The sequence below is a fragment of the Salmo salar genome, chromosome 26 (genome assembly GCF_965601325.2).
Source record: "Salmo salar chromosome 26, fSalSal1, whole genome shotgun sequence".
NCBI lineage: Eukaryota > Metazoa > Chordata > Actinopteri > Salmoniformes > Salmonidae > Salmo > Salmo salar.
This window is the reverse complement of record NC_138316.1, coordinates 7,352,266-7,366,777: the sequence shown is the minus strand read 5'-3', so window position 1 is coordinate 7,366,777 and position 14,512 is coordinate 7,352,266. Positions and strand designations below refer to the sequence as shown.

The window sequence follows — 14,512 nt, the reverse complement described above, 5'->3', positions numbered from 1 at the left end:
ATAAAGAAATCAGACAATTCAAAAAAAATGATTAGGCCCAAATCTATGGATATCACATGACTGGGAATACAGATATGCATCTGTTGGTGACAGATACCTTAAATAAAGGTAAGGGCGTGGATCAGAAAACCAGTCAGTATCTGATGTGACCACCATTTGCTTCACGCAGCACGACACATCTACTTCGCATTGAGTTGATCAGGCTGTTGATTTTGGCCTGTGAAATGTTTTCCCACTTCTCTTCATTAGCTGTGCGAAGTTGCTGTATATTGGCGGGAACTGGACCACGCTGTCGTACATGTCGATCCAGAGCATCCCAAACATGCTCGATGGATGTCATGTCTGGTGAGTATGCAGGTCATGGAAGAACTGGGGCATTTTCAGCTTCCAGGAATTGTGTACAGATCTTGTGACATAGGATCATGCATTATCACGCTAAAACATGAGGAGATGGTGGTGGATGAATGGCATGACAATGAACCTCAGCATCTCATCTCGTTATCTCTGTGCATTGAAATTGTCATCGATAAAATGCAATTCTGTTTGTAGCTTATGCCTGCCCATACCATAACCCCACCACCACCATATGGCACTCTGTTCACAATGTTGACATCAGCAAATCGCTTGTCCACACAACGGTGGTTGGACATACTGCCAATTTCTCGAAAACGACGTTGGAGGCGGCTTATAGTAGAGCATTCAGTTCTCTGGCAACAGCTCTGGTGGACATTCCTGCATTCAGCATGCCATTGCACGGTCCCTCAAATTGAGACATCTGTGGAATTGTGTTATGTGACAAAACTGCACATTTTAGAGTGGCTTTTTATTGTCTCCAGCACAAGGTGCACCTGTGTAATGATCATGCTGTTTAATCAGCTTCTTGATATGCCACAACTGTCAGGTGGATGGATTATCTTGGCAAAGAAGAAATGCTCACTAACAGGGATGTAAACAAATGTGGGCACAACATTTGAGAGAAATAAGCTTTTTGTGCATATGGAACATTTCTGGAATCTTTTATTTCAGTTCATGAAACATGTTGCGTTTATATTTTTGTTCAGTGTAATAATAAACTACATTTATCAATCTGACTTATGTGAATAAATGCTATAGCCCAGTCAGCAATGAGCAATCTGGAGGCCGGCGTCCATCCAGAGCTTATTTGCCCATCGCCTCGTTCACAAGGCGCCCGCGATATTCCGCTTGCGCATATCATACAACAGATAAAATTCGAAATGGGTGATGGACATCCACAAATTAATACATATCATCCTAAATGGAGTGACTCTGATTTACATACGGAATAATATGAAATGCTCGGAGACCAGGTTGCCTTATCAGTCATGGATCAATTGTTATGTAGTACCACCACTGCAATGTGTGCAATGATAATCACTTGTTTTTTATGTTTGATTTTATATTTTGAAAACTATTCTCACTTGCTTGTGTTGTACTCAGGTGGTATGCTGAACATCACGCCATATCATGCCATGGCCTAAAATACAAGGTATATTGCAATTACTGATCGATGATGCTAATAAACACTCCGGGTGAATGGTTATAGGTTTATTGACACAAATGTTATATTTTATTTATTTTATAGCCCTGAAGAACTTGCTAGAGGGCTCAGAGTACAACACTACACCGTGGTTGGTGTAAAGCATCCGCACAGCCAGCAGAGGGCGCCAAAGCACATAATATACTTCACATCAGCCACCACTGTAGTGTACATGAGGTGAGACGGTTCGCAGAAACAAAGTAGGACTGTACATGCAGGAGGACTGTACCTTTAAGTCATCATCATACGACATACATATTTCTGTCACGCATGCCACGCTGCTGCGCCTGCTCAGTTTACCACAGACTGTTCAGTGACAAATGTACCACTATCCCGTTAGATGTAGGAAGCCCGTGTGCTCCAGTATATACCCCACTGTAGACTTCGCGGCTATTGTTGTGATTCCGCGATTTGGTGACAGCTCCAGTGGATCAAAAATTCCAGGAGCAACCGAATAATGAGAAGAGGGAATTACAATATTTCTACTGCACGGATAGCGCAGAGAGATATCCACAATAAAAGGTAAATAATAATCGATATATTTCCTTTATTGTTTCGCCATTCGTGTATAATTCCCCTGGTGACATAATGCTACATTATAGGTTATGGAAATGCTGATGAATGCCACAACACTCGCTTGTGCGGTCGTGTTTAGCCTTTTGTGCGTTGCCTGTATTGCTTTTTCTATAGGCTACAGTTTTGCTGACAACACCCTATTAATTTAATCCCCTTGGTATCAATGTAGCCTTTTACCGTAGCATGGCGAATATGGTTATAAACAGAAACACTTCAGTAACTTGATTTCCTGCTTAGGATAGGATTCAATGCATAGGTTGCCCAGCGTAAAATACACAGGAACACTTTTTTCCTTCCTTTAAAAAAATAAGTATTTATTGTTTTACAATAGTATATATGCACTGTCTATCGTTGTGGTAATGCACAATTAGTTATGTAATGAATGAATGTGTGTGTGTTTTTCATGCATGTTTATGTGTTCCTAACTCATTCCATTTGCGTCTGTGTATGTGTGGGACAACTTCCTCTGGGCAAGTAAAGTAAGATCAATCAGTTGGGGCACGACCAGCTACGTAAACCCTCTCTGTTCTCTCTTCTGGCCTCTGCCCTGCCAACAGAGACATTCTCAGTAACTCCAAATGCCTGCTATGATTTCAGACCACTGACCACATGGCAGTTTCTGCCAGACGCTTTGAATAGTATGCAGCACATTCAGTGCTTTATAGCGAGGACCGCCATCGCCCGTGTTCCCTCTTCTGAGTTTGTTGTTCTGAAAGTAAGACCAGAGATAAAGAGGTGAAGCTGTTTCTGACCATCAGTAGCCTACCATATTGGTATTGATGTCTCTCGAACTGAAACCTCTGTTCCTTTGGTTAGGACGGGTGTGTTGTCACTTTTCTTTTTGCCCGTTAAGAAAAACAAACAAATGTTAGGCTACAGGGTGGAGGCCAGGAAGGTCAAATGTCTTTCTCCTTGTAGTCACAGATATCAGTATCTGTTGACCATGTAGTTCCAGGTGTACTGTACTGTGTAGACTTCAGCAGAAGCCTCAGGCATCTCCTCTGCTCTGTTTTATTTGTGCCAGTGAGTGACCACTGTCTGTCTGGCAGACATGTGCTACATTCTCTACCTTACTGAATTATTCAGTAGGTCTAGCCTAGATTCACATTTTAGACATTCAGTCTTGTCTGGAAAGTTAAACCATCCATGCAGTCTTTGTAATTGTATTTTCAAATCATAATTGTATGTCTAATAACACTGTGTGTGTTTTATATTAATGAAAATAACTCCAAAATATATTTTTTATACTTTTTTATTTCCCTGAGCTTTCTTTTGGTCTTGAAATTGTCAGGCTAATCCTGTGGGCGTTAGGAAACAAATGTGAAGATATTTACATACAGAGCCCTGATTGGTTGATAGGATGGTCTAGAGCTCACTCCTTACCCAGATGAACAGTCATTGGTCTATTATAATCAGATCAAATTGTGATGTCATGATGTGGTCCAAAAGTTCCATCCCACCTGAACAGGCAGAAATTCCAGATAAAAAAACAAAAAACAGCTCTTACACAAAAAGGACATTATTATAATTTTAACAATTTAAGTGTTATTTCCGACCTCATGGAAATATATAAAAGCAAAATCATGTTTTTAACTGCACTGCCCCTTTAAGTTGGCTACTCCGGTCCAGTGTGTGTGTGTGTGGGTGCAGGGTTTTGTTCCAGTCCAGCTTTTACAAACCGGATTGAAACAATTGTGATCCTCAGGTTAGACCACGGTTAGCTTAATCGGATGTTTTACGGCCAGACTGGAACAAAAGCCTCCCCATACTGTCTAGGACTCTGTTCTAGCTGCATGTGCCTGACTGCCTGTGCTTGATTGCCTGTGCTTGACTGCCTGTGCCTGACTGCCTGTGCTTGAGCTCAAAATGAATACCTTAAACAGTACAGTTATATTTTATTAGACTTGTAGTAATGGTCGTCGTATGTAGTAGACCAAGGCGCAGCGGGTTGAGTGCTCATTTTAACGTTTATTTTAATAAACTTGAACACGTAACAAGAAAAGGAATGACAGCTAAACAGTTTTGCAGGCTAACCCTAGCAGTGCAAAAACAACTTCCCACAAAGGACAGGTGAAAACAGGGCTACCTAAGTATGACTCCCAATCAGCAACAACGATGTACAGCTGTTCTTGATTGAGAGCCATACCAGGCCAACACAAAGAAATACACAACATAGACAGAGCATAGAAATACAAAACATAGAACATAACCAAAAACCCTGGAATACTCTAAACAAACACCCCTCTACATAAACACATATCCCAACAAACCCCGAACCACATAAAACAAACACCCCCCTGCCACGTCCTGACCAAACTACAATAACAAATAACCCCTTTACTGGTCAGGACGTGACACTTGTGCCATTATGCCCATGTTGCATGTAGTTGTAAACAACATTGTGGAAACATTGTGGAAATATCCACTCAGTGGTTGAAAGCCAGTCACATAACTTCAGTTAAGAGATACCAGAGTGATGGAATTACATTTCCTTTGTTCCGAAGCTGCCTTGCAATCAAGTTGGAAAATAACAACCATTGGTTGTGTAATCCTGGCCCCAAAGATAATGATAAGATCCAGATGTTGGATGTGTCCTGCTGTGGTCCAGATTATGACTGATCTGGAACCAGGACACTGGTAATGATACAGCCCATGGAAAGTGTGGATTAACTAGGATTAGGCCTAGCCCGCTGTTTTGTTTTGGAGAGTACACTATAAACATTCTTGTACTGTAGGGATCCCACAGATAAGGTCTGTTCATATGATGGATTGAGTGAAAACCTGTGCTTGTGGGGTGTAGCACCACAGAGGCATAGGCCTACATATGCTACACTCTGTCATGTGTGAAAAGGTCTACTCAGTGAGGTCAGAAAACTTTGTAACAGGTTGGAGGGCCATGAAATCAATATTCACCGCTCAGTCAAAAGCAGACTGCTGTAGGCCTACACTGGCTATCCATCTTCTCAAACAGGCCCACACAACGTACAGTTGAGGACCCTTGAAATGATTGCCTTCGTACTTTTTGGATGATTAGCATTCCATAATTACGTTGTGCAGAGACGCGTGCGTGTGAGGTAGATTCCTGTGTAGGAGAGCGCAGAGAGAGAGGGGAAGGGAGGAGGAAGGTGGGGGTTAGCGGGTACTGTCAGCCAAACACTGGCAGGACTCTTGGTTCCCAGGGGGCTTATATTACTGATCCACAGAACAGACAGACACACTGACATCCTCTTCACACACTGCCAACATACTATATACATCCACATAAGCGCTCTGCTTCTCAAACCTGTGTTCTGTTTAGCTTTCACACATTCAAATCTGCAGTTTTTACTATGTATTTTTTTTTACCTTACTCAATAGACGCACACAGTGGCCCACCATGTTTTAAACTATCCCACCACTAAAGGCATGTGAAGTACATTCAGTCATAGTGTGACACTGTGTCAACACTTAGCTGAGGAGTGGACACATGCTGGTCAGAGCTCTGTAGTGGAGACGGTTACAGGCTTATGATCAACAGTAGTGAATTAGCCAACCGAATGGACAAAAACAATATCACCTCCTCTTTATACAGACATCACCGCTGGTTTTTGAAATTAATCACCGATGTGTATCCAGTAGTCAGTTAGACCGACATAAGATTAAGAGCGTGTCTGTTATATTTTTGCCAACACATTTGGCCACAACCATGCAAACCAAAGCATCTCTGATTTGACATTGTTTGTTCTTTATTTTCCTTTTCAGATATTGACATGAAGAAAGACATTGAGACGTTGATAGCAGAGGAACGCGCTGACATCATCTTGAAATATGATACGGTGGGTGATGTTCATCAAGTACAGCATTCAGAGGGTTTTAGGATGCTGTAAACTGTTATTAAAGTTCTAAAATTGCCATGTGCATTTCCACCTTAGTTATTTCTCATTTACCGATGACCAAAATAACCCAAGCGAACGGTCCAACAAATGTTTCTACAGTTGGAGGACTCCTAGATAAGGTTTGAAAGTTCATAGACATCAATTCAGTTCTTACAAAGTTCCAGTAACAGTCATATTAGTAACATAGCATAGCATAGCAATAGTGCTGTTTAGCTCCAGGCCTGCATTGATGTATCCATAAATAAGTTAGTCTAAGACGGGTCTACTTATGTAGGTAGACTGCACCACCTCCATAAACAAGGAAATAGATCAATCACACCAGTCAAAACCAAACAGCAAAGGTCTTGTTGTGTCCACACATAAGCAAGTGCATTTTGTAATGCATATCCTTGATGATCAGATGTTGATTCACTTGGCCTGAGTTTGTACTTTAAACAACATGCATTCCATTTTCCGAACATGTCATGGAGTTATCCCATCTGACTGTACCACATGTCCTCTCTGTCTGTGTGTTGTCCATCTGTTCACACAGGAGGAAGAGTTCACACTTGTTTGAGCGTGTTGTTAAAAAGCGCGACCGTCGCTCTAAGAGGGATAAGAAAGAGAAACCGAATGTGAATGTGTGTGTGTGTGTGTGTGTGTGTGTGTGTCTGTGTGTGTGTGTTGCTAAGCATTGTCTGTGTGGGTTTATGAAGAAGCCTAATAGCATGCTTGTGGTTTGTTGTGTAACAGAAAATGATTATATAATATGATGTTGAGGAGATTTAGACATACATATGCAGCTAAAATAGTCCCAGTTGCCAGGAAAACACAGTCATACTGTAAGAGTATGTTGTTAATTCTATAAAACCTAGAGATGTATACATTCTAAAATGAAAGGTTATGCAGTCTAGTTAGTACAAACTAGAGGTCATGAACTTCAAGCGACCCAATGACCCTTGCAATATCTGTCTGACAGTGTCCCCTCTTCAATTTGGGGCCAGCAGACACGCTGACACTGGAAAGAGCAAGAGGGAGGGAGAGCGAGAGAGAGAGAACTACAGCGAATGAGACAGTTGACACTCGTAATAGCAAGAGAGAGCGAGTAGGAATGAGACAGAGTTGAATTTAGCTCACAGGCAACAAGACATGAGAACATACTGTACATACGATCTTAATTTGAGCCGGTTGCTACAGCAGGAAAATAATCCTGCAGCAACAAGAAATGTGAGTTATAATTTTAATTATAATTAATGGACCTTTTTGCAGGGTTTGATACATTTTTTGTAAGGGAAAATTAAGTCTGATAGTTCAAAGTTGAAATTACAAACTTTAGAAGCCTTTTTTAACCCTAAATACACTACAAGTAAAACGTGCTGCATTGCAGGAAAGTTATACTGCAATAGGGTGATCATATTAAGATCCTACATCTGTAGAGGGGACCCTGTCTGGCCTTAGCAACACCTGTGACAATGGCCATAGCTAGATCATAGCAATAGATTACACCATGGTCTCTCTAAGCTACTACACCATAACAGAAATCAGGTGATTTCTGTCTGTCTGTAGAATTGTACTGTCTATGAGGTATTTGACTTTGAACAGAAGAACAGAAGAAGCACACACTGTCTCAGACCTCATGTGGTGACAGAACAGACACCATGTTTTTAGCACAATTCACCATGGGTGTTCTGTTTAATGTAATATGCAGATGGCTTAGTCAGTGTGCCATTTCTGTTTCTGTTTGGCAAAGACAACAACTTGCCTCCCCTTTGAGGTTGCCAAACAAGGTTATGACTTATTATACAACGGGTGGGTCTAATCCTGAATGCTTATTGAGAGTGCATTCCAGCCGGTGTCTCTTCCACACGTTAAATCTATGACATTAAAATGCCTATTTACTCTGATCCATCTGACTGCGTAATCCACTATCTTATCAGCCAAGCCAGGCATGTATAAACTTGATCTCCACTATAACAAGAATCTAGACATTATCTCGCATTTCTTTTAGACTGACATTTAGTTTTCAACAGTGGAGATTTGTATAAACCTTGCTGTCTGTCTCTCCAACATTTGCAACATTGTTTTAATATTCAAAATTCGATCTCTAGCTGTCACATAGTAATGAACATGCCAGGAGTCGGGACAGACAGACCTGCAGTTTTTCTCAGCCGGTCGAAATCATGAGTCAGCATAATATTTATGGATATAAACAAATAAATATCAATAAAAAAACAGGTAAAACGAAACAATAACAGCTAGAATGCAGTCTTTCCAGCTTCAGTTTGAAGTGATTGTGTTAGCTGTGTTGTTGGCTAGCTCCTCTGAACAACAGTGTCCTGATGAGAGTGCATCATTAGCTTATTGTTATGGATGTATCAAATAAATGTCACGAGAAAACAGCTTAAACAAATGCAAATAAAATGTTATTGGTCACATACACATATTTAGCAGATGTTATTGCGGGTGTAGCGAAATGCTTGAGTTCCTAGCTCCAACAGTGCAGTAGTTTCTAACAATACACACAAATGTAAAAGTAAAAGAATGGAATTGATAAATATTAGGACGAGCAATGTCAGAGTGGCATTGACTAGAATACTGTGGAATACAGTATATATACTCAGCAAAAAAAGAAACGTCCCTTTTTCAGGACCCTGTCATTCAAAGATAATTCGTAAAAATCCAAATAACTTCACATATCTTCATTGTAAAGGGTTTAAACACTGTTCCCCGTGCTTGTTCAATGAACCATGAACAATTAATGAACATGCACCTGTGGAACGGTCGTTAAGACACTAACAGCTTACAGACGGTAGGCAATTAAGGTCACAGTTATGAAAACACCAAAAGAAAGATGCCCAAGTCCCTGCTCATCTGCGTGAACGTGCCTTGGGCATGCTGCAAGGAGGCATGAGGACTGCAGATGTGGCCAATAAATTGCAATGTCCGTACTAAGACAGCGTTACAGGGAGACAGGATGGACAGCTGATCGTCCTCGCAGTGGCAGACCACGTGTAACAACACCTGCATAGGATCGGTACATCCGAACATCACACCTGCGGGACAGGTACAGGATGGCAACAACAACTGCCCGAGTTACACCAGGAACGCACAATCCCAACATCAGTGGTCAGACTGTCCGCAATAGGCTGAGAGAGGCTGGACTAAGGGCTTGTAGGCCTGTTGTTAGGCATGTCCTCACCAGACATCACTGGCAACAACGTCGCCTATGGGCACAAACCCACCGTCGCTGGACCAGACAGGACTGGCAAAAAGTGCTCTTCACTGACGAGTCGTGGTTTTGTCTCACCAGGGGTGATGGTCAGATTCGCGTTTATCGTCGAAGGAGTGAGCGTTACACAGAGGCCTGTACTCTGGAGCGGGATCTATTTGGAGGTGGAGGGTCCGTCATGGTCTGGGGCAGTGTGTCACAGCATCATCGGACTGAGCTTGTTGTCATTGCAGGCATTCTCAACGCTATGTGTTACAGGTAAGACATCCTCCTCCCTCATGTGGTACCTTGCAGGCTCATCCTGACATGACCCTCCAGCATGACAATGCCACCAGCCATACTGCTCGTTCTGTGCGTGATTTCCTGCAAGACAGGAATGTCAGTGTTCTGCCATGGCCAGCGAAGAGCCTGGATCTCAATCCCATTGAGCACGCCTGGGACCTGTTGGATCAGAGGGCTAGGGCCAGGGCCATCCCCCCTCCGTGAACTTGCAGGTGCCATGGTGGAAGGTAACATCTCACAGCAAGAACTGGCAAATCTGGTGCAGTCCATGAGGAGGAGATGCACTGCAGTACTTAATGCAGCTGGTGGCCACACCAGATACTTACTGAGTGTTACTTTTGATTTTGACCCCCCCCCCCCTTGTTCAGGGACACATTATTCCATTTCTGTTGGTCACATGTCTGTGGAACTTGTTCAGTTTATGTCTCAGTTGTTAAATCTTGTTATGTTCATACAAATATTTACACATGTTAAGTTTGCTGAAAATAAATGCAGTTGACAGTGAGAGGACGTTTCTTTTTTTGCTGAGACTAGTCTTCCATTATTTAAGTGACCAGTGATTCCTTCTCTATTTTCATAGGTCAGCAGCCTCTAAGGTAGCCGGCTAGTATTGGCTATTTAACAGTCCTTGAGATAGAAGCTGTTTTTCAGCCTCTCGGTCTCAGCTTTGATGCACCTGTACTGACCTTGCCTTCTGGATGATAGCGGGGTGAACAGGCCGTGGCTCGGGTGGTTGATGTCCTTGATGATCTTTTTGTCCTTCATGTGACATTGGGTGCTGTAGCTGTCCTGAAGAGCAGGCAGTGTGCCCCCGGTGATGCGTTGGGCAGACTGCACCACTCTCTGTTGCCATACAGGTTGCTCTCAATTGTTCATTTGTAAAAGTTTGTGAGGATCTTGGGAGCCAAGACAAATTTCTTCAGCCTCCTGAGGTTGAAGAGGTGCTGTTGCGCCTTCTTCACCACACAGTCTGTGTGGGTGGACCATTTTAGATTGTCAGTGATGTCTACGCAAGTAACTTGAAGCATTTCACCTTCTCCACTGCTGTCCAGTTGATATGGGTGGATGACTGAACAGGGAGTACAGGAGGGGGCTGAGCACGCATCCTTGTGGGGCCCCAGTGTTGAGGATCAGCGTAGTGTAGGTGTTGTTTCCTACCTTCACCATCTGGGGGTGGCCCATCAGGAAGTCCAGGATCCAGTTGCACAGGGTGGGGTTCAGTCCCAGGGCCCTGAGCTTAATGATGAGCTTGGAGGGTACTACGGTGTTGAAGGCTGAGTTGTTGTCAATGAACAGCATTCTTAGCCTGTTGGGGCTACAGGTTAGCAATGAACCCCGAGTCGGGATTGCTAACAAGGCTGGAAATTCAAAACATCAAAAATCTAATAATTTCAATTTCTCAAACAATCAACTATTTTACACAATTTAAAAGATAAACATCTCCTTAATCTAACCACATTGTTCGATTTTCAAAGAGGCTTTACGGCAAAAGCATAAAGTTAGATTATGTTAGGACAGTACATAGCCACAAAAGTACAAACATCCATTTTCAATTCAAGGTCAGGCGTCACCAAAAGCAGAAACCAGCTAGAATTATGCACTAACCTTTGTCAATCTCCATCAGATGACACTCCTAGGACATTATGTTATACAATACATGCATTTTTTGTTCCATCAAGTTCATATTTATATCCAAAAACAGCATTTTACAGTAGCGTGAAATTCAGATTTTTTTCTTCTCTGAAATGCTTCCGGTGAACATAACAAAATTACTATTCGAAAACATTGGTAAATTATAATATTGTCATTCAAAGAATAATATATTATCATCTCGTAATTGCTACCGAATGGCCAGATCTCAAAATAACTTTACTGGGAAATCACATTTTGCAATAAATGGGGTGCTATGCTAAGAACAATAAGCTATGCTATACAGTTAGCATCATCTAATATCGATAATAACATTGTAAATATCCCCTTACCTTTGATTATCTCCATCAGAAGGCACTGCCAGGAATCCCAGGTCCGGAACAAATGTGGTTTCTTTTGACAAAGTTCATAATTTATGTCCAAATAACAACAAGTAGTTAGCGTTCATTATGCTCCCACAAAACGTGGTGGGGGGGTGTAAAATCACGCCGAAAAGCTAAAAAAAACTAGTAAATAATCTATTTACGTTCGTTCAAACATGTCAAACGTTGCTTAGCATTAATCTTTTGGTCCATTTTTAACGTTAAATAGGTATTCTTCTTGTCCAGATGGGATAGGGCCGTGTGCAGTGTGATGGCGATTGCGTCATCTGTGGATCAATTGGGGCGGTATGCAAATTTAAGTGGGTCTAGGGTGTCAGGTAAGGTGGAGGTGACATGATCCTTAACCTCTCTGGGCTAGACCCTAGTCAACAGCCAGTGACTAGCGTGGCGCGAAATACAAATACCTCAAAAATGCTATAACTTTAATTTCTGAAACATATTACTATTTTACACCATTTTAAAGACAAGACTCTCGTTAATCTAACCACATTGTCCGATTTCAAAAAGGCTTTATAGCGAAAGCAAAACATTAGATTATGTCAGGAGAGTACCTTGCCAAAAATAATCACACAGCCATTTTCAAAGCAAGCATATATGTCACAAAAACCAAAACCACAGCTAAATGCAGCACTAACCTTTGATGATCTTCATCAGATGACACTCCTAGGACATTATGTTATGCATGTTTTGTTCAATCAAGTTCATATTTATATCAAAAACCAGCTTTTCACATTAGCATGTGATGTTCAGAACTAGCATACCCACCGAAAACTTCCGGTGAATTTACTAAATTACTCATGATAAACGTTGACAAAATACATAACAATTATTTTAATAATTATAGATACAGAACTCCTTTATGCAATCGCGGTGTCAGATTTTAAAATAGCTTTTCGGCGAAAGCACATTTTGCAATATTCTGAGTACGTAGCTCGGCCATCACGGCTAGCTATTTTGACACCCACCAAGTTTGGGGCTCACTAAACTCAGAAGTACTATTAGAAAAATTGGATTACCTTTGCTGTTCTTCGTCAGAATGCACTCCCAGGACTTCTACTTCAACAAATGTTGGTTTGGTTCCAAATAATCCATAGTTATATTCAAATGCTCCGTTTTGTTAGTGCGTTCAGGTCACTATCCGAAGGGTGACGCGCGAGCGCATTTCGTGAACAAAAATGTCCAAATATTCCATTACCGTACTTAGAAGCATGTCAAACGCTGTTTAAAATCAATTTTATGCTATTTTCTCATAAAATAGCGATAATATTCCAACCGGGCAATGTTGTATTCATTCAATGGCTGAAAGAAAAAAATGGAGTAGTCTCGTGGACGCGCATCTCAGTCTCACTGTCCCCAGGCTGACCACTTACAAATTCTGCTGTTGTTCTTTGCCCAGAGACAGCAGACACCCCATTCCACTTTCTGGCGGCTTTAGAGAGCCAATGGAAGCCTTAGAAAATGTCACGTTACAGCACAGATGCTGTATTTTCGATAGAGGTGCAACAGAAGGACAACAAATTGTCAGACAGGGCACTTCCTGTATGGAATCTTCTCAGGTTTTGGCCTGCCATATGAGTTCTGTTATACTCACAGACACCATTCAAACAGTTTTAGAAACTTTAGAGTGTTTTCTATCCAAATCTACTAATTATATGCATATTCTCATTTCTGGGCAAGAGTAGTAACCATTTTAAATCGGGTACGTTTTTTATCCGGCCGTGTCAATACTGCCCCCTAGCCCTAACAGGTTAACAAACTATAGTTTTGGCAAGTCGGTTAGGACATCTATTTTGTGCATGACACAAGTAATTACACAAGTAATTAAGGAAATAATTTGTAGACCTCCACAAGTCTGGTTCATCCTTGTGAGCAATTTCCAAATGCCTGAAGGTACCACGTTCATCTGTACAAACAATAGTACGCAAGTATAAACACCATGGGACCACGCAGCCGTCATACCGCTCAGGAAGGAGACGCGTTCTGTCTCCTGGAGATGAACATATTTAGGTGCAAAACGTGCAAATCGATCCCAGAACAACAGCAAATGACCTTGTGAAGATGCTGGAGGAAACAGGTACAAAAGTATCTATATCCACAGTAAAACGAGTCCTATATCGACATTACCTGAAAGGCCGCTCTGCAAGGAAGAAGCCACTGCTCCAAAACAGCCATAGAAAAGGCAGACTACGGTTTGCAACTACACATGGGGACAAAGATCGTACTTTTTAGAGAAATGTCCTCTGGTCTGATGAAACAAAAATAGAACTGTTTGGCCATAATGACCATCGTTATGTTTGGAGGGAAAAGAGGGAGTCTTGCAAGCTGAAGAACACCATCCCAACCGTGAAGCGTGGGGGTGGCAGCATCATGTTGTGGGGGTGCTTTGCTGCAGGAGGGACTGGTGCACTTCACAAAATAGGTGGCATCATGAGGTAGGAAAATGATGTGGATATATTGAAGCAACATCTCAAGACATCAGTCAGGAAGTTAAAGCTTGGTCGCAAATGGGTCTTCCAAAGGCTTAAGGACAACAAAGTCAAGGTATTGGAGTGGCCATCACAAAGCCCTGATCTCAATCCCATAGACAATTTGTGGGCAGAACTGAAAAAGCGTGTGCGAGCAAGGAGGCCTACAAACCTGACTCAGTTACACCAGCTCTGTCAGGAGGAATGGGCCAAAATTCACCCAACTTATTGTGGGAAGCTTGTGGAAGGCTACCCAAAACATTTGACCAAAGATAAACAATTTAAAGGCAATGCTATCAAATACTAATTGAGTGTATGTAAACTTCTGACTCACTGGGAATGTGATGAAAGAAATAAAAGCTGAAATAAATCATTCTCTCTACTATTATTCTGACATTTCACATTCTTAAAATAAAGTGGTGATCCTAACTGACCTAAGACAGGGAATTTTTACTAGGATATCAAACAAATCAGGTAAATATGTAATTTTTCTCTCACAGGCTACATGTAATACC

At 41.8% G+C, this 14,512-nt stretch overlaps 1 protein-coding gene across 1 annotated transcript in view; it reads left to right on the top strand.

Moving 5' to 3' along the window:
• The first annotated feature begins 1,846 nt into the window (after nucleotides 1–1,846).
• The window catches only part of si:ch211-288d18.1 (USP6 N-terminal-like protein), a 38,566-nt gene continuing 25,900 nt past the window's right edge, over nucleotides 1,847–14,512 (top strand). Inside the window, exons 1-2 of the mRNA XM_014174972.3 lie at nucleotides 1,847–2,080; nucleotides 5,876–5,949. Of these exons, the coding sequence (XP_014030447.2) occupies nucleotides 5,884–5,949 (66 nt within the window). The 5' untranslated portion in view covers nucleotides 1,847–2,080; nucleotides 5,876–5,883. The remainder of the gene's footprint in view (nucleotides 2,081–5,875; nucleotides 5,950–14,512) is intronic.